Source organism: Ursus maritimus, unplaced genomic scaffold (assembly GCF_017311325.1).
Source record: "Ursus maritimus isolate PB19 unplaced genomic scaffold, ASM1731132v1 scaffold_5, whole genome shotgun sequence".
Taxonomy (NCBI): domain Eukaryota; kingdom Metazoa; phylum Chordata; class Mammalia; order Carnivora; family Ursidae; genus Ursus; species Ursus maritimus.
Window position 1 is genome coordinate 71,265,156 of NW_024426663.1, and position 25,072 is coordinate 71,290,227.

The 25,072-nt window shown below is 47.2% G+C and overlaps 1 protein-coding gene across 4 annotated transcripts in view; it reads right to left on the reverse strand.

The window, feature by feature from the left end:
- Window positions 1-25,072, reverse strand: part of TNFAIP8 (TNF alpha induced protein 8) — a 112,644-nt gene that overhangs the window by 42,960 nt on the left and 44,612 nt on the right. The window contains exon 2 of one of the 4 annotated variants that reach the window (XM_008699021.2): window positions 16,279-16,491. The exons of 2 other annotated variants lie outside the window; for them this stretch is intronic. Coding sequence is in view for 1 of the 2 variants with exons in the window: in XM_008699018.1 (XP_008697240.1) it covers window positions 16,070-16,082 (13 nt within the window). In the remaining variant the exon portion in view is untranslated. Of the gene's footprint in view, window positions 1-16,069; window positions 16,254-16,278; window positions 16,492-25,072 lie in introns of those variants that run through there. One more of the 4 variants, XM_008699018.1, reaches the window with a different exon arrangement.

Sequence of the window (25,072 nt, forward strand, 5' to 3'; positions counted from 1 at the left end):
GGGCTCGATCTCATGACTCTGAGATCAGGAATGAGCTGAAATCAAGAGTCGGTTGCTTAAGCCACCCAGGTGCCCTGAAAAACACAGATTTTTAAACTGGATTGTCTTTTTTAACAACCCTGGGGAGATCCCCCTCGTATTGGCAATAGTGGACGGCAGTTGAATGCAATGTGGAGACAGTTATGCAACTTTCCAGTGCCAGCCACACATCTGTTACTGGTTATGGAGAAGAATTCAGAAGCAAGCCGCTCTGGATGAGACGGCGGCAGTGATCATCTCTTTTCTCTTCCACGCGCTCATTCTAAGGCCATAGAAAACGCTGCCAAGACAGGTCGGTTAATTGCATCTGAGGAGTTAAGAGGCTTTTTTCCGGTTTCCGAACAAAATGTGAAATCCACAAGGAAACAAAAGTCGTGCCTCATATGTAGAATTTGGACCATACATAGATTCCCGGCCTGAGATCCTTTTGAAAGTCTAATCCGCTCCAAGTTGTCCTGATTTGATTTTGACATTGAGTTTCTGACACGGGCAGAATGGCTATTAAATGAACATCTGTGCCAACTAGTCACTGTTTAAGAGGCAGAAAGGCTGGTAGGCGGAGTCCCAGGGCTGGGCAGGCTTGCCCGGTGAAAGCAGCCGGGGCCGAAACCCAACAGACAGACTCAGCAGGTGGTAAAAATGTGAACCAAAGCAGAACTTATCCAAACAGGGTTTGGGGAGGGTTGGGGGGAAGGCTGTTTGCAGGTAGCACTGAAAGGAATGGGTCAGTTTTTCCATCGGAACAGGTCAGGTTGCAACACTTCAGCCATTCAGCTTCTCCTTAAAGAAGAGCTATAGAAATATGAAATTGTTATGATTCACCAAGCTGGAGACGTCACCAAAATAAATACCTTTTCTGAGAAACTGCTAATATGAACAGGGTGCCCATCTAACGAGAAAAGGTCTTACGGAACCCGTACATTTCCCAGCAGAAACAGAAAAGCGCTAAAACTCGTACCTTTCTTAATCTGAAAATCTACTCCAACAGAATTCTGCCTACTGAATTCAGGAACGTGCCATCATATGCCATTTAACTTTCTCAATTTTAACTATGTATAATCAGCCCAAAAGAGAAAGAGAGAAAACGCCACCATCGAAAGGCATCTGCTGTCATTCCATATAATGATTTTATGACCCAGAGCAAGGCTGAGATGGAGCTGGGAACTGGCTGGTCCCTCCCTGACTCTCGTCTCTGTATGGTCTCCTCACACCGTGAGCATCTCAGGCACTGATGGTGAATGTTGTATTTAAGGGTATGTATTTTTTTCACATCAAAGTGCCTCCGAAGACAAGCCAGCTATTTCATCTAGCAACCCATTCCAGTGGTCAAGGAAACACTTAGACAGTAAGTCTTTTACTTACTGGGAAGTGATATGTTATTCAATCTGGTAACTTCCTAAGAGGCTTTCAAAAATAATATTACCCCAGACAGTTTTGACTTTACCCGTGGGTCTTCTGTCCTCTTAACCAAACTGGCACCTTAGATTCTCAGCTGTTAGAGTGGTGTGGTCAGAGTTGTTGAAACAGACTCATGATTTTAGCCCCAAGATCCCCAAATTGTATGCCGTGGTGCCGAGGGCAAGCTCACAGGGGTGTCACAGGATATTTTAAATTTTTGAGGAAAACAAAGCATTATTCAACGTCTCTCAGAAACTGTATGAATGACTACTTCGAGCAAGTTCACAGTGTAACATTAGATTGTGTTACATTTCTTTTCATGACATCATTTCTTTGCAAAGCTAGGCTGTTGGCAGTTGCTGTGATAAAAAGCGAGTATCATATTAAAAAAGTACATAAGACAGGAAATTAGGGTAGTGAGATCCAATCTGATTTCAAGGTTTGAGAAGTTGTGAGTTGGCCAGGGATCAATTTATTGCCCAACAGCCCCGAATTTGCCCTTCATCACCTGCTCTGAGAAAAGAAAGACAGGACTTGGAATACATTTTCTCTTTCGTCAGCCAGTACAATTCTAAGCTTTGTCAGTGGGGTGCACTGTAGAGACATTATGGGAAGAAAAACTTTCCCTTCTTGGTTCTGGTGTGTTCTTTCAAAAAACCTCCCCATAGACAGATTTCCTCAGCATCCTAGTGGGTGGATTTCCAGCAAGTTCCACCAGCATGGCGCTATGGCGACTTCTCTGCCGTCCAAGGAGCTGAGGCTAGCCATCCTCTCTCCATCAAGGAACAACGGGGATGCTCATGGTTGGTGCTCTATCTTGAACCCATGGTAAGTGGTTGCCACATTAGCGATTCCTCTATTCTTAACAATTCTCTTCACTGGCTAGATAGTCCTCATTAAAGTGAGTATTTCTTTCGATTGTTTTCTTTTTTATTATTAATTGTGGCAAAATGTACATCACAAAAAATTTGCCATCTTAATAATTTTTAAGGGTACAGTTCAATTGTACGAAATGCCTTTCCATTGCTGGGCAACCCTTACCACCACCCATTTCCAGAACTCTTTTCATCTTGCAAAACTGAAACTCTGTACTCATTAAACACTAACTTTCCATTCTCCCCTCCCTTCAGTCCCCAGCAACCACCATTCTACTTTCTGTCTCTGAACCTGACCACTGTAGACATCCCATGGATGTGGAATTACAGAGTATTTGTTTTTTGTGTGTGATTGGCGTATTTCACTTAATGTCCCAAAGGTTCATCCATGTTGTAGCTTGTGCCAGAATCTCCTTCCTTTTTAAGAGTGAATGATAGTCTATTGCATGTAGATATCACATATCACATTTTGTTTATTCACGGACCATTCAGTGGGCAACCGGGCCCTTGTGAATAATGCTGCTATGAACATGGGTAGTATCAAGACCTGTTCAAGTGTCTGCTTTCAGTTCTTTGGGGTACATCCCCAGAAGTGGAATTGTTAGATTGTACAGTAATTTTCTATTTTTAATCTTTTGAGGAGCCACTTACTATATTCCTAGTTCATTTTATTTACATTAAACTTTCCTCGTTCCAATTATCGCGTTTCCCGATTGGATCCTGGCTGAACCACGCAAGGCCCCACAGGGGCACTCATTCCATGAGTCACTGTGGTGAAGAATGAAATACAAGCATTCTTTTTTTATCTTTCGATTTATACATATCATGTTTTCCGCACAGCTACCAGGTTATTCGTACAGAAAGATGTAGTAAGTTCTTTAGACCTAAGCACTTAACAAATGGAACTGTGAGGTAGCCCTTGTGTCCAAGAAAATGATGTGAAAAAAAAATACAGAGACACTAAGGGGTCCACAGGTGAATACTGTCAGGAACTTTTGCTCCTGCCTACACATTTCTGGCTGCCAGAAGGGCCTGCTCACTTGGATGACTTCTTGGGTTCCCCCTGTCCAGGAGTATCCTTCCATCTGAAGGCACAGGCAGAACCCCCCTCCCACCACCAGCATTGAGACACACACACACACACACACACACACACACACACACACACACAGCATCTTGATTTTCTTCACGATATTCAATTATTTCTCACTTAGGCAACGGTGGCTAGAATCCTCCCATGGTCCCTGACTTAGGCTGCTCTGTCTCCCCTTATTTCTAATCCCTCTAAGTCCCACAGTCACAATGTTTGCTCGACAGACCTTATTCCCTCCGTTCCTATGGCTGTTAGTCTAACCATCATCTCCAGCTGGTAGAATCTAAGAGGTTGTCGGCGGATTTCCCTGCAATGAGCCCAGGGGCAGACACTTCACATGCCCACGGAGGCTAGCCATAGAGCTGTCTGTCTGCCAGCACCCCCGGCTGCCTCGGGCCCCGCACCCAGCAAGACACAGAGCTACGCGGGCTGTGGGTGAGGTACGCAGGCTGCCAGCCGGAGGACCACCCTCTCCCCCAGAGGGTGAAGGCAACGAAGTGTGGATGCAGGACGCCACCAGGGGCAAAACCATGAATGCACACCCCCCTTCCCACCACGAGTAGAAATGAATGATCTGAAAAGTACTCATTCAGAAACTTCGACACTTGTTTTCATTCACTGGAAATTACTGGAAACAAGCATGACAGTGAACCATGACACCTTTGCAGCCACAAGCCGCCTTGTGGGAGGAGCTGCTGCCGCCTGTCTGTTTGTCCTGTGTTACACTGTTTTTGGTTTTTTTTGTTCTTTTTGTTTCTTGTTTTTTGGGTTTTGTTTTTGTTTTTGTTTATGAACCACTCCCAAAACCTTGCTCAGGTCTGATTCCTGCAGAAAGCCTACGGAAGCCCACAGTGACCCTACACTTCCAGAGCGAACTTCTATTATGCTTGAAGTTGACCACCTTGATGTTCGTTGTCTTCTGAAGCTGATTTGGAAGCTGTTAAAAATACACGATTATACCTTGTGGGTTTTTTCCTCCTCCTTTTAAAGGGGGAGAACGTGTTGGAGGCTTCGAAGGCACTATAGCACTAATAAAATCATCACTGAATCAGTTCGTCATATTGAATTACGACAACACGTAAGAATAATTTCAATTTCCCCTTCCCTCCAAAGTACAGTACAAGGAACTGTGTACATAAATCTCCGTGCCCTTCAAAGAAAGAAACACGAAAAGAAAATTTGCATTACCTCTGACGAGCTGGCGCTGGTTATCTGCAACAATCCATAAATCTGTCAGGTTTACAAAAAAGGGCATCAGATAAAGAGCCAAGAAGAAAATAACTCTGACAGCTGCAAACCTTCTGTTTTACAACAGGCACAGAACGGACGCACTTCCTTTCAACATCTTCATAAACACAGAGCGAAGAGCAAAGGCAAACATCCCCGGTAGAAGCCACTGGAGTCCGGGCTTCGACTAATGGCTTGGGCTTATCTTGACAGAGGAAGCCTAGCCAGCCAGCCACCAAACCCCCGCAGTTGCCCTCGGAACCACTAGTGAGCTGGACTGAACCCAATTCCATTCCGTGGAGGGAATTTCCAGGGCCAGCAAGGTAGCAGCGGCAGCTGCCCACCTTCGAAGCACAGGGACCTCGCCATCCTCAGAGCGGGAATTTTGTTTCCTTTAGGTGAAGAACTAACATCCGGCGCTGGGCCACCTGAAGATATCCACTAATAAATCCCAGATGGGAATTCCAGGCACGTCTTCACTCAAGGCATGAATGTCTCTTGGGCGATAAACATTCTATGAACCTGGTCTCTTAGGAACGAGCTCCCCCTCAGAGGCTGTTTGCGTTTATAATAGGCTGTGTTTTCGAGAGCCAACTTGGGATCTGTTGTTGCACAATACGTACTTAATTTTGTCATCTGTGTGCTTAATGGATGAGATTAACCTTTGAATGTAAAAAGGCAGAACCCTGGGAGTCCCAAATATCCTGATATCAGGGCCAGAGGAAGGAAGCAATATTCCAGTTGGCCATCGCCCCAAATTCTGAACAGGCAGCCCGGTTTAGAACCAAGTGATGTTTCTGTTTACGTTCAGCTGTCTTAATATGATCAGGCATAATTTATCAAGCACCTACTATGTGCTAAGTCTTGTGCTAGGCACATTTACAGAACACATCTCCATCCTACCACGTCTCAGCAAGGTGGTGCTTTCTAGTTCTTGAAGTGCGTCTGCATACACTGCCCCCATCCTCGTTAACAATCCCGTATGGAAGGAATTTGGGGTATTATTGGCTCCATGTGCTTCTGATGAGGAGACGGATGCTCAGAGACATTAAGGGGCTGGACCAAGGTCGCTTAGCTAGGACTGAGACAGGAAGGAGGGTCCTCCGCCCTTATTCTGTGCTACTTTTCTCTGTGCTATAGAGTCTGGGATTGAGCGGAGCACCAAAAATTGTATCTCAAGACAAACACAGCATATGCTCCATCAGAGCAGTTAAGAGAGGTCAGACAGCCAAGCTGCCTGGGAGGCTCTGACTTTGGGGGAAAAGGGACATTAATAGAAGAGGGGGAAGCCCAGAGAGGAACGGCCGTGAAAAGGGGGAAGGGGAGGAATCCCACTTCACACCTCAGAGTCTGAGGTCTGCGCAGGGCAGCCAGTGGGGGGATGTGCTTGAGTCTCTTCTCTCAGATCAATTGCCCACATGAGCTGGGCTCTTCCATGGAGGGCTGCTGTTTTCTATAAAGCCACAGCTTTGGATGAAAATATTTCTAAAACAGATTGCATCGAATATCTCCTCTTCACTAAACAAAGGCTATAGAACATTATTATTATTATTATTATTATTTTTACAAAGCAGACTACTATTACTGAGCACACTATTCTGTAATACAGATATGAACCTACTTTTGCTCACTAAACCCTGCTAATAAAGTTGTCCTTTTTCATTGTGGTTACACCCGGTCAACAATTCCTGTCCAACTTCAAGACACGAGAAGATCCATGTGATCAAGATTTCACATTCTTAAATGCTCTAGAAAGCCCGTCCCAATATACGGATCTACAGAAAAGGTGCATTCTTCTTAACATAGCTGAGTCATGTTTTCAGAGGTGAGAGGAGGGACACCGGGTCTCAAATCAGTTAAGCAAAATTGTATATAGTTGAAATTATCTTAAAAACTCCTTAAATGGCCCAAAAAGTACAGTACTGTCTACACACTTTTGTACCTACACAATACTTATCAGTTCCTTTAAGAACTAGTCAATGTTTCTCTAGAACTGCCAATCAGATATTCAAGCTCTCCCTCCATGGTGATGATAAAATCATTAGTTCCCCCTTGCCTGGTTCTCTGAACAATGTGTTTCCTATTCTGTTAGTGGTCAGAACGCTCAAAACTCATCCACTCCACTGGGTTCATCAACAAGGAGCCATCCCTCGCCCAACACAACAATGCAGAGAGTTACTGCCTGTCAGGAAGTGGTTGAATATGAATGGTCAGGTCTTCTTCCTCAGAGCCAGATGTCACTTTTTATCCACAGCATCTAACTATACCTTTACATCTACTAACTGGAGGTCCAAGGGACCTGGGAAAAACCAAAGCTTGATGAAGGCAGCCGGGGGTTCATCGCCTGCTCTAGAAGAAGCCATAGATGGTGCTGTTCAGATGCTATCTTCATTTGTATAGTTCTTCAGTCTGCAAATACTTACAGAACATTTACCATGTACAGGTACAAAGCAAATGGTGCAGATCAAACAACATTGATACCTGTCCTCACAGAGCCTGCAGTACTGGCAGGGGAGGGGGAAGACACTAATGAAAATACGGTATAAGTGCAAAAGCAAAAAACGTAAGGGGTGCTATGAAAGCTGGTAGGAGGAGTATGTAAATTAGTCCTGGGGGAGGGAGTCAATCAGGGAAGGCTTCCTGAAAGAAGGGATGCCTAAGCTCAAACTTGAGGGTGAAGGAATTAGCCAAGGAAGGGGAGGTGAGGGAGAAAAGAAGGAAGAATGGTTTCTGGTAGAGTTAACAGGTGAAAAAACAACCCACCAGAAAGGAAAGCTAAAGAAAAGGCCAATGGATATGATGATGGGGTGGCCACTGGCATTTTTGGAGAAAGACAGCTGAGTCGTGTGGCTAGACACAGAAGCCAAATTGCAAGGGGTTCAGGGATGAATTGCTGTTAAGGAAGTAGAGAAAGAATCGTGGACTATTTCCTTCATGAACTCTCACAGAAAGGAAGAAACTGAGACAGTACTCTGACGAGTAAGCACTTTTCAGAAGAGCACAATTTCAGCATGGCTTTAACTGAGTGGCTTTGCTGAAGGAATATTTAAACCCCCACAACTCTCCCACTGGCCAGACACAGGGGAGCTGGGCACCATCAGTTTCTTACAAAAACACATTTGCAGGAATTTTCATGGACTCTGACAGGAGTTTGATGTAAATAAAACAGGATGAAGCCAAAACCCTTCTCCACGCTTAGCTGCCCCTGCTAGTCCAGCAGGTGTTACTCGAAGCAGGGTTACTAAGGGGCTATCTCTGGGGTGCCTGGAAGGCTCCCCAGCCCCAAATTATCCAGTTAGCGCTACAAGAAATACTCTCATTAAAGGAGCATGACTTTTGGCTAAACTTTGCCCTATTTCCTGTTGTACCATCAGGTTCTCTGAAAAATGCAAGTGTCTCTTAAGGCCTGTGGATGACTCACACCTCAGAGCGTAAATGAATCCACTGGTTTTCTTTGTTCCTTCTTGGGGGTGGGGGAAGAGCAGGGAGGCAGACATTAAGACTGTGACTGTGGGGAGGCTTGGAAGGGGTGGGAAAGAGCAAACCCAAGCTGGTCCCGTTCCAGATTCCTCCCTGGTCCCCAGCCCCAAGCCGGCCAACCTCAGAGAAAAGGCCAAGAGGAGTGAATATACCCAGCAGACAAGTGGCAAGGCAGGAGTGTGTCTTCCAAATGCTGGAGGTTCCTTGTTTTTAGTGACGCAAATTTTTTTTTTTTAATGTAAAATACTCAGAACTGTTTTGAATGAGATTTCCCTCTGTGCTTCTCTAAACTGATTCAGCCTCCAATGGCCAGGAACCAAGGGAACGATATTCATGAAGATGTTATTTCTTCAGAAGGATTTCCAATTTGCCGGTCAAAGTTGGGTGGCCTACTTATCCCAGGGATCGCCTTGTCATCTAAGGTCAAGAGCTAAAATCTACTGAGAAACAAAATTACAAAGGGCTCCCGTCTGTAACATCTGACATCTCTGAGGCTAAGCAAACGTCAAATGACAGCTGACATTCGCTGATTCATAGACCAGGAATCACACACTGGGAGCCTTAGGACTGAATCCAGCTATAGAGGGTTTTCTTGGACCAGATAAATTTTGTTTTTCATCTGAACGTCAATGCCTGGGGATGGGACCCGTTCTCTCCAAGTCGGCCTCAGGCGTCATGACTTCCACTTGTTCGTAGAAAGCAGTATTTCCACATTCCTCTTTCTTACCCGGTTCCTGTAGACATTTGAGTTTGGGACCACTGGCTTATCTAGACTGATACCAGCACAAGCAAACAACCTCTCTCCCATCAAGGTAGAGCTCCAGAGCCACCCGTTTGGGAGTTGGGTAATTGAGCAATGAAAGCACTAAAAACCGAAAACCCACAATGCGTGCAATGCCACTTGTAATCGGACTTTTAACAAAACAGGAGATCGAAAAACATGGCGGGGCTCGCCAGTCCCAAGATAAGGCACGTGACCAGGGCTTTGAAACCACATTTTAACAGAAGTATCGACCAGCAGTGGTCACTGTCTGATCTCGCCCCGTGTCCATGGCTCCCGCAAGACCCCTGACATCTGGAACGTCATAGAACACAAGCCTGGCGGCCAGCATCCACACCAGGCTTGGCTAAGGAAACAGCCCCTCTATTCAGGGAGCTGTGGCTCTGCCCAGGGTCTGTAGTATTCAACTAACAACACGCAAGTTGGAGCCGTTCACACCCAGCCCTCAGCAGTCCAGCCACTTGGTAGTTCTTGAAGATAGCTGTAGCCCGCAGTGCAGAAACTGCCATCACCCATGTGTCCGTATGTCCTGGCACAGAGGATTTCGGCTCCCTACCCTCCACCCCAGCACAGTTCTGCATGATGCCTCCATCACACCCTATGCAGAACCCAAGAACCAGAACGTCAGGACTTAGGGAAGCTTTTCAAGTCCTCTTGCTCAACCTCAGCTCAGACTTGCTCATCAATGAGAAATCAGGCCCTGGAAGTTGACACGACACGTCCAGAGTTCATCATGCCAGGGTCTAACGTGCACTAGAAGCTCCACCCCTCAGACCTCCACTGTGGAGGGGGGTGGCCTCTCTGTGACAGAGCATCGTGCCCTTCAAGGCATCTGCATCCTTCTACAGCCTCGCCCGGTGTCCCGGACTGGATTTCTGTGACCTGCAGGTGTAGTCCAGCTCACTCGAGGTCATCATCAGGGTTTTGGTCAAAGCCCGCCTATAATAAAGGGCTCCTCGGCCCTGCTTGGCCTTCCGTGTGTCTATTTCCGTCAGGGATGTGGCAGGAATACTGGCTGGGAACAAGGCTCTGGAGTTTGGAATTCCATTCGCTACTCATGGATGTCATGTACGAAAGATAAACTCATACCTCTTGTCCTCCAACTTACTTAGCATGAAAGTGGCGGTTTTCTTTTCTTTTTCCTTCTTTCCTTCTTTCCTTCTTTCTTTCTTTCTTTCTGATTTTATTTATTTGACACAGAAAGAGACAGCATAAGCAGGGGGAGCAGGAGAGGGAGAAACAGGCTCCCCATTGAGCAGGGAGCCCGATGTGGAGCTCGATTCCAGGACCCTGAGATCATGACCTGAGCCCAAGGTAGACGCTTTACCAACGGAGCCACCCACACGCCCCAAAAGTGGTGTTTTTCCTTTGTACACTGTGTCTTTTTCCCCTCCCAGAGCCCTTGTATGTTGCTCTAGTCCCTTCCCCGACCTTGACGGCCATTCTCCTGGAGGTACCATCTAGAGTAAACAAAATAACATCCTATACGACTGACGGCTCTATTTTGTTTATTCGTGTGGAGTTTCAAAGTCTACATTATCCAGAGTCCGGTAATATCAATTACAATAGATAAAATAACCAGATATGACAAGCTCATATCTATAAAACATAAGGGTATTCTTTACAGGAACAAATGGCCTTATTACATTGTTTTAAAAGAAAAATTATAATGGAGTTCAATGTTTTATGGGGACATATAATTACCATAGACAGAAGGGCTGCCTGTAATTAATTTTCTCTAGTTCTTATTCTCACTGTTCAGCGCTTACCAGACCAGGTCTACGATAGTTTGGGGATACTTTATTGACCTCTGCGAATTTGCCTTCCTGATTTGCAATGCTGTTGGGGTTCAAGGATGGTATGACCTTGTTCTTCCTGATAGCATCTGAGTCATTGTCATGGGGGCAGGCGGGTTCTGGGAATCCAAGACGCAGGGCTCCATTCACTGTATTATCATACCATCACCAGTCACCAAATAAGAAGCAACAGGGGAAGAAAACAAAAAAGAAAAAACCACAGTGAAAGGAAGTCTGTTCAGTAGACAACCATGGCCCACTCGACATCACTTCTTGGGGAGCAGCGTGCTGTTTGAGGGAGACACTGAGCCCATCCCTAGCTCTCAGGTTTACCCTGATTGTTTCAACTCAGTCACAGTAATCCTAGCCCCTTTGCCATAGAGTGACTTTTTTTCTTTTTTTTAAAGATTTTTAAAATTTGTCAGAGAGAGAGAGAACATAAGCAGGGGGAGCGGCAGGCAGAGGGAGAAGCAGGCTCCCCACCGCAAGGAGTCCGATGTGGGACTTGATCTCAGGACTCTGAGATCATGACCTGAGCTGACGGCAGACGCTTCACCGACTGAGCCACCCAGGCGCCCCAAGTGACTGGTTTAGACAATGCAAACCTAGCCACTCACCACCACATTCTACAGTCAATAAACTGGCTTAAGATTGGGCACTGAGACATGAGAAATTTGCTGGGGGCTTCTGGAAAAGGTCGCTTGCTCTGACACACAAAGCCACCAGAAGCCGTTTCTCTCCTCCTGGACAGTGTGTTGTGCATACCAAGTCAGAATTGCTGCAGACATTTAACCACCAGGAGGGAAGCTAGCTGATGATGAAACTTGACCACAGAGGGCAGATTAGAAAGAAAATGGGTTCCTGACATCACTGAGCAGCTAAACCAAATCTCATTCCAGTTATGCAAGCTAATAAAAAATTCTCTTTTGTGTGAGCCAATCCAAACTGGGGTTTCTCTTTCTTGCATAATAAGAGCCATAACTGACGGACTGTTCTGGACAGCTAATGAGGAGCATGTTAGAAGACTTCTAATCTTGCTACCGGCTCTACCACATGCCCAGCCCCTAAAGGACAGTGGGGAAAGGAACCCCAGAATACACAGACGACCAATGCCTTCTCCCCCATTTCCTCAAGCTGGCTGCCTAACCAAAGTCAGAGGACCGCCTGGAAACCCCCTCTCCTGCAGAGCCAAGTCTTGCCTGTGTGACAGCAGTGGTAGCCCATCAGAGACCCACGGTGGGGGGGATGCTAAGGCACAGACAGGGAAGAGAGTCTGAGGGCCAGGACCTGGGTCCTCCACTCCCGGTATGGCGCTGTCCCACCATCCCTGATGGGAGCCTCCAGAAGGACCCGACAGGGGAACATCCCTGCCACAAGGGGTGGCTGTCTGCCTTGCAAAAACAGCAAGACTTGAAGGCAGGAAAAAGCAAATGCACCCCCCAGGAGCAGCCACTCTCCTAAAGACCCAAACCAAAGGACCCCAGGGATAAACAAAGAGCTTAGCTACGAAGGTGATTATGGATTCCCAAGGATGCAAATCGGTGCTGGTCCTGATTGTCCGACGTAGTGGGATTTCAGGGCTTGTTTTAAAAAAAAAAAATACAGGGGGCGCCTGGGTGGCACAGCGGTTAAGCGTCTGCCTTCGGCTCAGGGCGTGATCCTGGCGTTATGGGATCGAGCCCCACATCAGGCTCCTCTGCTGGGAGCCTGCTTCTTCCTCTCCCACTCCCCCTGCTTGTGTTCCCTCTCTCGCTGGCTGTCTCTATCTCTGTCAAATAAATAAATAAAACCTTTTTTAAAAAAAAAAACATAGGCAACTGGACATATGAAATTACCTTGGTTGGCAGAAAATAAACAAAAAGAGAAAAGAAAAAAAAGAGAAAAAGTACTATGCCAACAAATGTGCATGCCAAATAAGATGATGTAAACCTCACGTTACCTCTACTGGGAGCTTTGCTTTGAAAGAAAGGAAAGAAAGGAGCACGAGAGTAAGTCATGAGTGTGTTTTCTCCACAGGATGGGGCCGATCTGGTGGCAGGACCTCCCGTCCATAGCATCCAGGCTGTGGCTGATGAGGGAGAGGAGACGGTGTTGGGTTCTCCTGTATACTGAGCTCTAGTCTGACCTTCATCAGAAAGTGAGATTAGAGGATCTGGCCCGTGCCCAGAGCACAACAGTCATAAGATCTAAAGAAGGTGGAAGGGAGGGGGGGCTTGAAGAGGCTTACAGTAAAGAAAGAAGACAAAGAATGTTGGGCAAAACTGTCCAGGTCCAGCGGCATTTGGTGACAATAAGCGGCTCTCTCCTCACCTGGTGATCCTATTTTCAAATTCTTTTTTTTTTTTAAGATTTTATTTATTTTTTTGAGAGAGAGAGAGAGGGAGAAAAAGGAAAAGAGAATCCCAAGTGGACTTCCCCCCACCCCACGCCAAACACGGGCTCGATCCCCTGATCCTCAGATCATGGCCTGAGCCAAAAGCAAGAGTCAGATGCTTAACTGAATGAGCCACCCAGATGCCCCTATTTTCAAATTCATTTTAAGTAACTTTCACTATTCAATCCTGCTAATGCTCATGATGAGAACTGTGATCCACCCCTGTAACATGTAAAAATCTTAGGTTCACCATCTTCAAGGGACTGCACAATGAACACGGGGAACCTTCATGAGACTATAGGTTTAGGGGTTTAACCACTGGTGAAACCCAATGGATTTATCTCCACACCGAAACGAAGGAAGGCAGTATCTGGCAGAGAAGTCCTCTGACATAAGAGGTCTGCTCCTTTCTGTGTTTGCGGTGGTCCTGCTGAGGGAAGGACCAGGATGAACCATGCTGACACACAGCCGCTGGAGGAGCCCCCAGCCCCGGGCTAATTTAGGACCACTGCACTTAGAAGCCTGAGCCTCCATGGGGTCACGCATCCCCACCGGGGCAGGCTAGGTCAGCGGGAAGAACGCTGGGTTAGAAGGCACATTCTCATCCCAGCTCCGGCACGAAGATGCTGATTAACCACAGACACCTGACCTGATTTCTTTGTCCTAAGTTTCATTTGTCAAATGAGATTAGGCTAGATTGAATGGCTTCTCCTCTCATGTCCAGGAAACGTCAAATTCATTTTAACTGTCACCGTGGCCCAAACTGATCTGGCCCCTTCCCATCTCCCTGGTTGTCCTTCCTCTGATCAGCCCCCTTGCGGTTTGGGGAACACACGAGGACCATTCCCACCTCAGGGCCTTTGCATCGGCTTGCCCTCTGCCTGGAATGCTCCTCTCCAGGATATGCACGTGTCTGGCTTTCTCACACCTTTAGGAGAGACTAATATCACAGTCTCAGCGAGGACACACAACTGCAAATCCTCCCTCCGCCCCCACCACCCCACAACCGTGTACAACAATCCTGATGCCCCCTTTTTAGACTTAAAATTTTTTTTCCTCTTTAGCACTTAACAGAATCCCACCCACTATATATTTTACTTCTTTGTTTATTGTTCATCTTTCCCACTGGAATGCCATGGCTCCAAGGGCAGGGATTTCTTGATTTCTTTATTTTATTTCTTTATTTTTTCTCATGAACAGGGATCTCTCTATCTGCTCTTGTCACTGGTGTATCCCCAGTACCCGGAAGAGAGCCTGATGGGTAACAGGAACTCAGGAAGTTTCGCTGAATGGATGCAGGCACGGATGGATGCAAGGGAGGATGGGAGGGGTATGGCATCCCACTATGACCTCTACAGTGTCTTCCAGCTCTGAGGTCTGTGGGCTGTGCTGCCTCTGGTGGGAGGGCTCTTCTCCGCCACCAGGATGGACTCCACGACCTCCAAACAAGGTCTATGAGAAATGCTTTCTATTGGGATTCAGCTCTATTTCCTAGAGTCAAAATTAACATCATTTGGGGGGCACACAGTTGCATGGATCTCTTCTAATTCCTTATTTAGAATTCCTGGGGAATAAAAGAAAAGAGCTTCCCTACTGCTAAGACACCACGTGATTTAACCTAAGTGAAAAGAGGTGGCAGGTGCATTTTAGCAGGCTCCACTAGATGGCAACATGGTCAGCGCGCAGGGGTATCCAGGCGTGAAATTTACTAGCAACACACACACAGGAGCAGCTCCCACAAGCCTCTCCTGTCCTCCTCCACACATGGCCCTCCCCTCTTCCTCCCTGGTAGCCTGGCGATTTTCAACCAGTAATTTACAATCTGCTCTCCTACAGTTCAGGCTTACTCACTGAATATATTTGACTTAATCACTCCAGCCTTGGAAGCTTTACCTATGCGTCTTCTTTCTGCCAAAGCGCGATACTTACCTCCCTTTGAAATTTCCCCCCAAGCTCACTTCTTCCAGGAAAGCTTCCCAAGCAAACCTGGCTCTGATCCCAACTGCATGTACGCCGTGAGATACAGTCACAGGCATATAACCGTTTTCAGATATTTGAGAGAATGTGCCTAGATACCTACATAAAGAAAGCAGACAGAATCACGTGCACAGCTCTGAGCATCTGGTGTGCAAATGTACATTTAACATAAATGACATGCAGGTGACCACTCTCCATACAAAAGAAGAAGTCACGGCTCTAGGAAATTGCATTGGCTGCCAAGGTTCAATTAGTGGGCCAAGAAACTGGATACACTGACGCCTAGCTACGTCTTCCAATTTAATTCCCTCCTCGTATTCAACTGAGGCTCCAGAAAGTCTTCTGAGCAAATTTTAGGTGAACGTCAACAAATATTGGGCATAGACTGGAACAAGGGTGCGAATCCCTATATAACTTTCAGGGCTATTTAAATTGTTCTATTTCAATGCTCGAAAAGTTTTCCAATTTACCGCAAAAATAAAATTAAGTCTACTTGCAGAAGCTTTAACTATGGCTGAAAACAATCCCAAGACATGTTTTAAAAGTACAAAAGTCCATATATCTGTTGAGTGAAATTGCTTATTGGCTGTTAGGGAGAACAGTATTCTGACAAACACAACAGGAGTATAGAAATAAACATCCCTGTGTTTGCAGGCCACTACCCGACGCACTGGGACCCAGAGACATCTCACAGTTAACAAACACACGGAAAAAGTAAAAAGGAGAAACTTCAAGTGAACCAGCTCTCCAATCTTCTCGGAGTCCCATTGCTGAAGCATTGGATCCTTCCTTTGTTTACAGAGGGAATAAGCTACATGCAAACTTCAGATGCCATGTTTTTCCACCCACAGTATTCGTACCTCCCTCAGCTTAAGACCAGGTCCCCACACCCGGTCGTAGAAAAAGGAAAAGCAGTGATTTGGTTGACACAAGCACTTTAAAGCCGCGACGGAATGCTATTCCCTTGCAGACAGCAACGCGGTCTTACTGAGGAATCTGAACGTGAGTCTGCGGGCCCTTCTAACTCACCTAGTTTCAGCATGTTTCCCCTGTCCTCGGCCAGGAGGACAGCTTCACGGTGTCTTGGTGATCACCCGGCCTGGAGGAACGTACGCAGCCACTCCACTGATACGGATTCTATGATAGCTGTGTCGCCTTCAGGAAGAGTCAGTCTTCCCCAAGAATAATTCCCAAGAATTTATACCATCCTTTAAATAAAAAATCCACCGTACGCTTACCGAACGCACCGAAGATACTGGTCAACAAGAGTCACTTTAAAAGTCGTCTTGCTTGTTACTCTGGGAGCTGGGTTTCGTCATGCATAGTGGAATGCATTAGGTAGCCTTTAATTGTGAATCCAGAGAGGTCCCCGCATCCACAACGGGGAGAGACTGGTTGCTGCCTGCACTTGCTGCCCGTAAACGAGGGCTCCGCAGAAACACAGGGATTACCTGTGATAGGCGAACAGGAGATGTTTTCGAAATCAAGCAGAAACAGGAAGTCTTAACGTTTCAACATGCTAGAAAAGAGGAGCCGATACTTAAAAAAAAAAAAAAAAAAAGCAGCAGCTCCAATCATAGATGCCGCCTGGGGAAAAAAAAATTAAAAAAGCTCTTCATTCCTACCTGGCCAGTATAAACATGAATGTCTATTAATAGTAACTACTGCTCAGAGGTATTCTTGTTCTCGGGAGAAGTACAGAACAGAGTTGGACAACGTTGTAACTGAAAACCATTAGCCTTTCACTTTTGAAAAGAGTAGGGGGTCTTTATAAAGAATGCGACTGTATCCAGGCATACACAGTACACACATGTCCGTACAGAAAGATGTACGTGTATATATGATCTAATAGTCTCTTCAGAAGCTTGATTTACCTGAGCATTGGGCAGTTACCACAACCCACAAACTGTTCCCTTATCCATCCCCACTGGGCAAGATCCTACCAATCCTGCAAGGCCCACTTCCAAGTGCACCACCTCTGTGAAGACCTTGAGTGTCCCAACCAGCTATGCAGGATCTCAACTTCCCCCTTCAGCCTCCATGGCACCTCCCTTGAACTTCCCTGGTAAGACTTTCTGGGTACCTATCACAGTTGTCCGTTTATTATCTTTAGTGGCCTATCCATCTTATCCCCAACTACATGGTAACTTTCTTAATTTTGTTTTTATTCTCCGCAGCAATGACACTATCCTGAGGCTACCAGGTACTCAGCAAGAAAGATACCAAGGGGAAAGCAGTGGATGAATACTCTGGAGTCTACTAGTCCTGGTTCACATTCCAGCTCCGCCACTTCCTGGTTTTACAGAACTGCAAGTCACGTCACCTCTCTGAGCAATTTTATTCTCTTGTCAAATGCGAATAATATCATCTACCTCCTAGAATTGCTGTCAGGATATAAAGAGAACCACGGGGACAAATAACACCTTACCTGATGCACAGTGAGGGCTCAAAGAGCAGCAAGCATTATGGTTGACCTGAATTATAAACCAAACACCTACTACTGATTCAAGGAGGAGGCTGAAAGAGATAACCAGATCCACACCACTTTACCAATGCGTTATCCATTCCTTATGGTCTGTAGCCCACGTTATCGTGTGACTAACTCATGATGGTTTGAAGCTTACACCTGAGAAACCATCCTTATGCGTTCCTTGTGTTATCTCCCCAAATTCTCACTGGCCCCTTCATGCTATAACAAATTTGTCAGAGACAAGGGTCACAGGAGATGCCGACAGACGACGCTCCTCCCCTTGGAAGGACAAGATTCTGAATCACCACGACTTTGCCCACCCTAACCCATCGGCAATTCCAAGCTCCATGGTGTAAAGAGCAGACAGGCCACATCTACACAGAAGAACTGGTCTCTCACATTTCCTTAAAATGTGGTCTTGGTGGTAGATGTGGCTAGGTGGCTACCAAGAACTAGTCTGTCCACTACAGCTGGAGAGGATGGAGCTGTACAGTGAAGGCCTGGGAAGGGAAGCCTAGAGGAGGGGGCGTCCGCCATCAGAGCAAACCGCCGCCAACATGGCGGCAAGGCCCTCATGGGTCCAGATTCCGCTTTGCTAAGGCAATTTGTGCTCAGGAATGCACCTGGCTCTTTTCTGGGGTGCACAGCTCTTCCACGGAGGCAGGGTGCCACTCAGTACCCCACCCCCCTCAATCACCCACTCCTAGCACGGCTGAAGATTAGAAGTGCTCTGGAGTTTCACCAGGAGGCTAAGTAAGTTAGGCAAGTCAGGGTCCATCTTCTCTGGTATTTCTTCACCATCTATCTGCAACCACATGACTCCAGGACACCAGATTCTCCTCCTCGGGAGGCATGTGCCCCAGGTTATCTAGGCCTCTCGGAGCAAGGCGCTATCACTTAACATCGTTTCACGGTCCCCACACCCAGAGAAAGTGGGTGGCAATCCCAGTTTCCGCAGAGACTGGCAGAGCAAAAGAGGTTAAGCAGCAGAGCCAACAGGAAGTTGCAAGCCCTACCCTCCCAGAACCATCTCCAGAGTGCACAGTCTCTGGCCTAGTTTCATCGACTGCGTATTATGGACCCCAAGAAAAATACTAACAGTTAACCACATCCTGATCAGCTGCACATTCAACACAAAGAGCACAACAATCGTCAGATTTGTGCCTGCATGACCAAGATACCTGCATCTGTTTACTTCACCTCATTTTATAGCTTTAGAGACAGAACTGGAGATGTTTACAAAACACCTTGACCTTCACGCTCTGGCATTTCCAAGATGCTCCCTAGTCCCTAGGGTAGGCTGCCATGGCTGCCAAGAAGAGTGGTGATCCCCTTCCTCTTTAGATCCTCTCCAAATCTCCTCTCCTCTGCCTCCTCCAGCCACCTCAACTCTTTCAGTGGCCTCCCCAAAACCATGGCCCCCACCAGAGCCTACTCCTCAATTGGACTTGCTTCTCTTTGTCCCTCTGCTGTTCTTCAAGGATGAAGAAGTCAGGGGCAAAGCGGGGAAGAAAGCGGGCTGAGTGGCAGTTATTCCAGGAGAGTCAGTGCCTGAGCTTGGCAAGGTGTTCCAGAAGCATCTCGCAGATGCTGCCCCCGAGAGGGCAGGTGGTCAGACCCACCCTTTCTCACCCAGGGAGGCTCGGCACTGGCAGAGAAGTACATGGTTCATGCCTAGACAAGGATGGAAAAATCCCACCGGTGTCAAGCACCCTCTCGATGCCTGGAAGCATGCATGATGTTCTCCCCACATTCACGCAGTCCTCCCCGAAACCCTGGGTGGTGGGCGCCATGATCCCCAGGTTACAGGTGAAGAGCGTGAGCTCCACACGCTCCACACCTGTAATGTACCCACTCAGTGCAATGCCAGCCTATGAACCCAGGTATGTCTTGCCCTGAATCTGTCAGCTTTTCTCTCTTCATATCATATTCATGAAAGTGTCCTTGGTTGACCAGACAGAAAGCACAAACAGCTCAGTGTCTAGAAAATAAAAGGAACACCTGGCAGCCCACCTTTCACAGCCAGGAGAGCAGTGAGTGCGACAGTGTGAGTTGGAGACCTGGTGCGGGGGGGTGGGGTGGGAGCAAGCGCTGGCATCAGAGACAGGACTGGGGGGGGGGTGACTTCTCAAATCTGTTCCCATGTCTGCTGCCGTTCACAGTCCCCCACCCCCAAAACAAGCTGCATAAAAAAATAAGCATGGGGTGGCAGACTTTTCTATCACATCGTATGTGTTTCTACGTTTTAAGCATAAATTTTATAAAATGCTACTCAGAGCCCCTCCCCCCCATAAAAGACCATCTTTCCCTTTTCTTTGTTAAAATTCACCTAACTTCCAATATCATCCAACCTTACTGCACAAGCAAGGAAAATGAAGCAGCCCAAGGAAGCCAAAAGCCCTGCCCCAAATTGCACTGCTAGCTGGTACACAGTGCAGCTGTAGTGAGGACCGGATCCTAGGACTCCAGAAGGAGCATTTATGTCTGTCTTCCTCAGACACAGGCTCCAAGCTCTCTTCACACCCGCACCACCAATGAAAACACTAGATCAGCATTTACAAGGCAAAAAAAGAAAAAAAAAACCTAACCACCACCGAGTGTCTGCTGCAATAAATATGCTGGCACTTGAATGTGGTTTGCTTTCTGCTGAATCGAACGTAAATGGAATCCTGACACTTTCTAGCATTCTTCCATTGCAATCCTTCATGTGAAACTGAGCGTGAGCCCTGGCGATAGAATACTGAACAAATCAAACTTTCTATTTGCCAAGAAAAACTCTCCAATTGCACAGTCAATTTCTCTATAAATTTCTGGAATTTCTAGTTAATATGCAACATATGATATTTCCGGAGCTAAATTCCTCTGCATCCCTCCCCTGCCAAACCTGATTATTTTTCTCTGTGTTTTAATCTCTCTGCCTTTCACTACCCCCCGCCCCCCGGCCGTGGTCACTGTGGGTTTCTCTCTTGGCTTGGATGGTCACTCATTCACCAAGTCTCGCTGCCCTGCCCACTGGATGTCAGCTGTTCTCCTTTTCATTTGGATTCTGTCAAACCATTTGGTTTAGAGGTGGCACAAGCTGGTTTCTTGAAAAGACAACTTTCCAGGGAATGCCAGCAAGCAGTTCTACTGGTCCTTACTCCTTTAGAGGATAGACTTATGCAGGTTTTTTTAAAAAAGATTTTATATATTTATTTGTCAGAGAGAGAGAGTGACAACATGAGCGGGGGAGAAGGACAAAGGCAGAAGGCAGAGGGAGAAGCAGACTCCCTGCTGAGCAGGGAGCCTGATGCAGGACTCGATCCCAGGACCCTGAGATCATGACCTGAGCCGAAGGTAGACGCTTCACCAACTGAGCCACCCAGATGTCCCTGTCATTATGCAGTTTTACCCCCATGGTTATTTTCAAACCTAAAGTAAAGAAAACCCAAAACAAAAAACAAAAAACCCCATAACTTTCAGAAACTTATCCATTTAGAGAGTAATCAGAAACTACAGCATGTCTTGAGTAAAGTTTCTCAAATTTTTCCCATCAGGAAAAACACGTGCCAGGTTTGACAGTTTGCAGGGAGGGCATGCTGTGTCACCGGGGTCTGGGTGACATTTGTACCCAGAGTACTGTGCTCATGCAGCCAACACACACTCTCCCACCTTCCTCAGCCTCACAACTGAACAAATTTACCCCACGGCAAGCTGACACCAAACAGGCTCCTCCCACACATGACGAGGAGCAGCCATGGCCAGCAAGCTGCCTCTCAGCCCCTGGGGAGGGACGGGAGCCCCCCTTTCCCTTCCCACTCGGCAGTCAGATGAGAAGGGGGCCATGGGAACCCGAGGCTGCTATCTTGTGGCTTATTTCTGGCCTCCCCTGCCTCTCTCTTCCCATCACCAGAAGCCCTTCAGGGCAAGGGAGGGCGCATGAGCTGGTTCAGTCTGCAAAGTGCTCAGTAAGACAGCAGAGGGGTGAACCCAAACTAAAATCCTATGCTCCCGCCCCGTGGAATGGCTTCTCCTCTGGGGCTCTGGATCTCACCTACCCATTGGTCATGCAGACTGGACACCTCAGTGTCTCTGTGGGCCCCTTGCTCCCCCTACCAGCCTCCAAACCGTCCTGTTCCCCTGCCTGTGAAATGCACCCTCTTCCTTCCTCGTCACCCGCTTCCAGCCAGGCCTCATGCTCTGGCCGGAACTGCTCCTTCCACTTAGTGGCTCTCCCAGGACACCTTCTCACAGTGCAGCTCCGTCTCCTAACACCACCGTCTGTGCCTAGAACTGAGTTTAAAAAGGGCTTCCACATCCTTATTTATGTGCCATCCTCTGCACGGGCCTCGAGGTAGCCCCCAGTCCTGGCCACAGCCGGCTTCCCGCTGTCCTCCCTCTGGACCTCCGCTCACCGGCACTCCCTGGCCTCTCATGTCCTTTCCACCATCGTCAGTCACAAACCACGGCCAGTGTCCCGAGGCTCAGCTCACACAAGGCCTGCAGGACGCTAGAAGCCAGAGGCCAGCTCCCACATCTGTCTCCCTTGGAAGACACTTGGAAACTTTGGCCTAGCATTTAGCACATTTTGCTCCAAGGGACAGACACTGCTGTCCCCGTTTCCTCCTCCGCACTCCACTATACTATCACAGACGACAGGGAGATCTCTCCATTCATTCGACAGCATCAACCTGTGTTTATCCAGTACCTAGGGCATGCCAGGTACTGACTGAGATGCCAGGAACAGAGCAGGAAGGAAAATACACGAGGTTGCCTGAGCTATGAAATTAACATTCGATGGAAGAAAGAGACAGCAACCAACAAAACACATAAATCACTGAGGGACAGATGGTGAGAGGTGCCAGACTGGAAATGAACAGGGAGTGGTGACCGAGACCACTCTGGCAGAGACGGCATGGGAGGAGTGTGCCAAGAACCAGAGAAAGAGCGGGCCAGGCGGCAGCAGAAACAGGTGCACCAGCCCAGGACAGGACAAGCTGAGCACTCTGCAGGGAAAGCCGCAGAAAGGGGGCTGGTGGGCTGCATGCTGGAAGCACGGGCAAGAAGGGTGTGAGAAGCAGATGGGAGTCAGGCAAAGGCCAGACTAGATAGTGCCATATGGGACACGGTGAGCTGTTTATATGGTGAGAATGCAAAACAGGACAAATGTCTGGAAGGCAGAGTGGCAGTAAAGATCAAAACCTGAAAACTCCACATGTCCTTTGAACCACTTCCAGGAATACATCCAATGAAACAGGGACAAGTGTGGGCAGCTGTAGTCCAAGGCAGTTGTGTGGTATTCTAATAATGCCGGAGACTGAAAGCAGCCCCAGTACCTGACTGGGGGATGGGTTACGTGAATTACGGCAGGTCAGTATCATGGCATAAGATACAGTCTTTCAAACTGACCATGTCAAGTAATTAATAACGTGAGAACTCTTTGCAAAGCCTACAAAGCAACAGACAGAAGAAATTTTATTAAGAACCATGTAATTTTTGCAGAGAAAAACTAGAGAGGTGTATAGGAAATGCCTGGAGTGATATTCTCCAATGTTTTCTCCTGGGTGGTGAAATTAAGGAGTACCTGTCCCCACCCCCCACCCCATTTTTCATTCTTTCGGTTAAATGATGGTTGATAAATATACTACACAAGCATGTGATACTCTTGTAATAAACAAACCAAAAAAAAGTTTTTAAAAACCTGTGAGTAACAAGGAGGCATAGCAGGGTAGGTATCCTAGGAGATCAAAAAATAAATAATGGCAGTTGATCCAAAGATGGGCCAGGGCGATCTTCTGTCTTTTTAGGGAATCTTCAAGGCAAAACAGAAAAACAAACCATAAAAACTCCCCAGAACTTAGGGCAGGAAGTGTGCCATTCCCTTCTTGCTTATCCCTCTGACTCAGCACTGACTGTTGGCCCTTCTAAGCGGCGTCATGAAGAGGTTACAGATAGGAGTTTGAAGAGGACTGAGACGTGGAGACCTCACCCAGGAGCTCCCAGCTCTGTGGGTGAAGTCTGAAACACAGATCCGAATCTTCTAAAGGAAAAAAACCCTTTCCAATTCTCCTTTTGATTCATGACAGCGGAGACCGAGAAAGTTCCCCATATGTTACTACGGGTTAAACACGATTAAGTTCTTATCTGTTCCTTTTCAATCAGATCGGCTACAGATAAGACCCAAGCCACGCCCTTGCGTTCCAGCCTCCTTCCCAAACAGGTTTGAAACTGCAATCAAGAGTTTGGACAAGTCCCAGCACGTCTCAGGCATTCGGATCCTGGCTTACGCGTGCCCACGTTGAAAAAGTTCACTGCAGAGGCTCGTCTGCCTCCCTGCGTCCCTGGGTCATGAAGGTGTTTGCTTCCTCTGCACTGTTTGGCCAGCCTCTGAAGCTCAGCCCTCTACGGCCATTCAAAGAGCACAGACTGCAAATGATTTGCTAGCAGATGTCTACATACTTCTCTTAATTCCATTTAAAAAAATAATAATCCCCTGGAAACTACGGAGCTGAGGGAAACCCATTCACAGGGACTATTCGACAACACAGAAATTTCTGACTCTGGAAATCTTTTTCAGTTTTTAAGGCAAGGTAAATCAGAACTAGAAGACAGTGACGATTATCCAGGGCTACTGCCTTTCCACATTTATTCAACAAATATTTATTGAGGTCTTACTGTGCCCCATGGTAGCCCTGAGGATGCATAATAAACAAGGGGCCAGAGGAGGTCATGTGCATGTATTCGGGTGATGGGCCTGGGGGTGTGGAAGGAGGGAGGCAGATACTTCCAAGAAATTCCAACAGGTACAGGTTACCTGAGAACAGATCCTTCCTCTAAGCACTGTTTTAATTAAAACTCCAATAAGGCATCTGAGGCCAGGGATGACACAGTCAGATGGGCATTTGATAAAGACCAATCACCGTACAGGAAGCCAGACTGCTGTGAGGGTGGGAGTGGGGGGGGGCATACCATGTGTCTTTGAAGTAATCTAGGTAAGAGGTGATGGAGGTGGTGTGGTCTTGGTCGGGGGCAGCAGATAGTGACAAGCAGTGTATAGATTCTACAGCTATTTCATATTGGCAATATTGATCATAGTGGCAACTGATGGGGCATAAGGAGGAGGTAGAGGGAAACGCCTTACAGGTTTCAGGATCACCAACTGCAGAATTCACCAGGAGGAAACTGGAAGAGAGGGTACGTTCACCTCATTTCACATTGAAATTGAGTTGCCTGTGAGACATTAGGACTTCACTGCCATAGAGAGAATCTGAAGGCTCAGGAGCAGGGAGGATGACCAAGGAAGAGCATGGAATCAAAGAACAGCCGAAAAGTCAGACCAAGGCCAACACTGAAGGGACAGAGAAGAGGGAGGGGGGCTGCAAAGGAGCTGAAAGGGAACAGAGAGAGAAGCAAGAAGGTAACCAGGAGAGTAGATCATCAAGGAAAATGGGCAGGACTTGCTATTGGATTAGCTGTGTAGCCCCAAGGGAAGGGGGAGGGGGACTCAAGAGGTCACCGAGGCTTTGAGATTGGGAGCTGTATAGCCAATGTGTTGACTGAGAAGGGCAAAGCCAGGGGAGGAG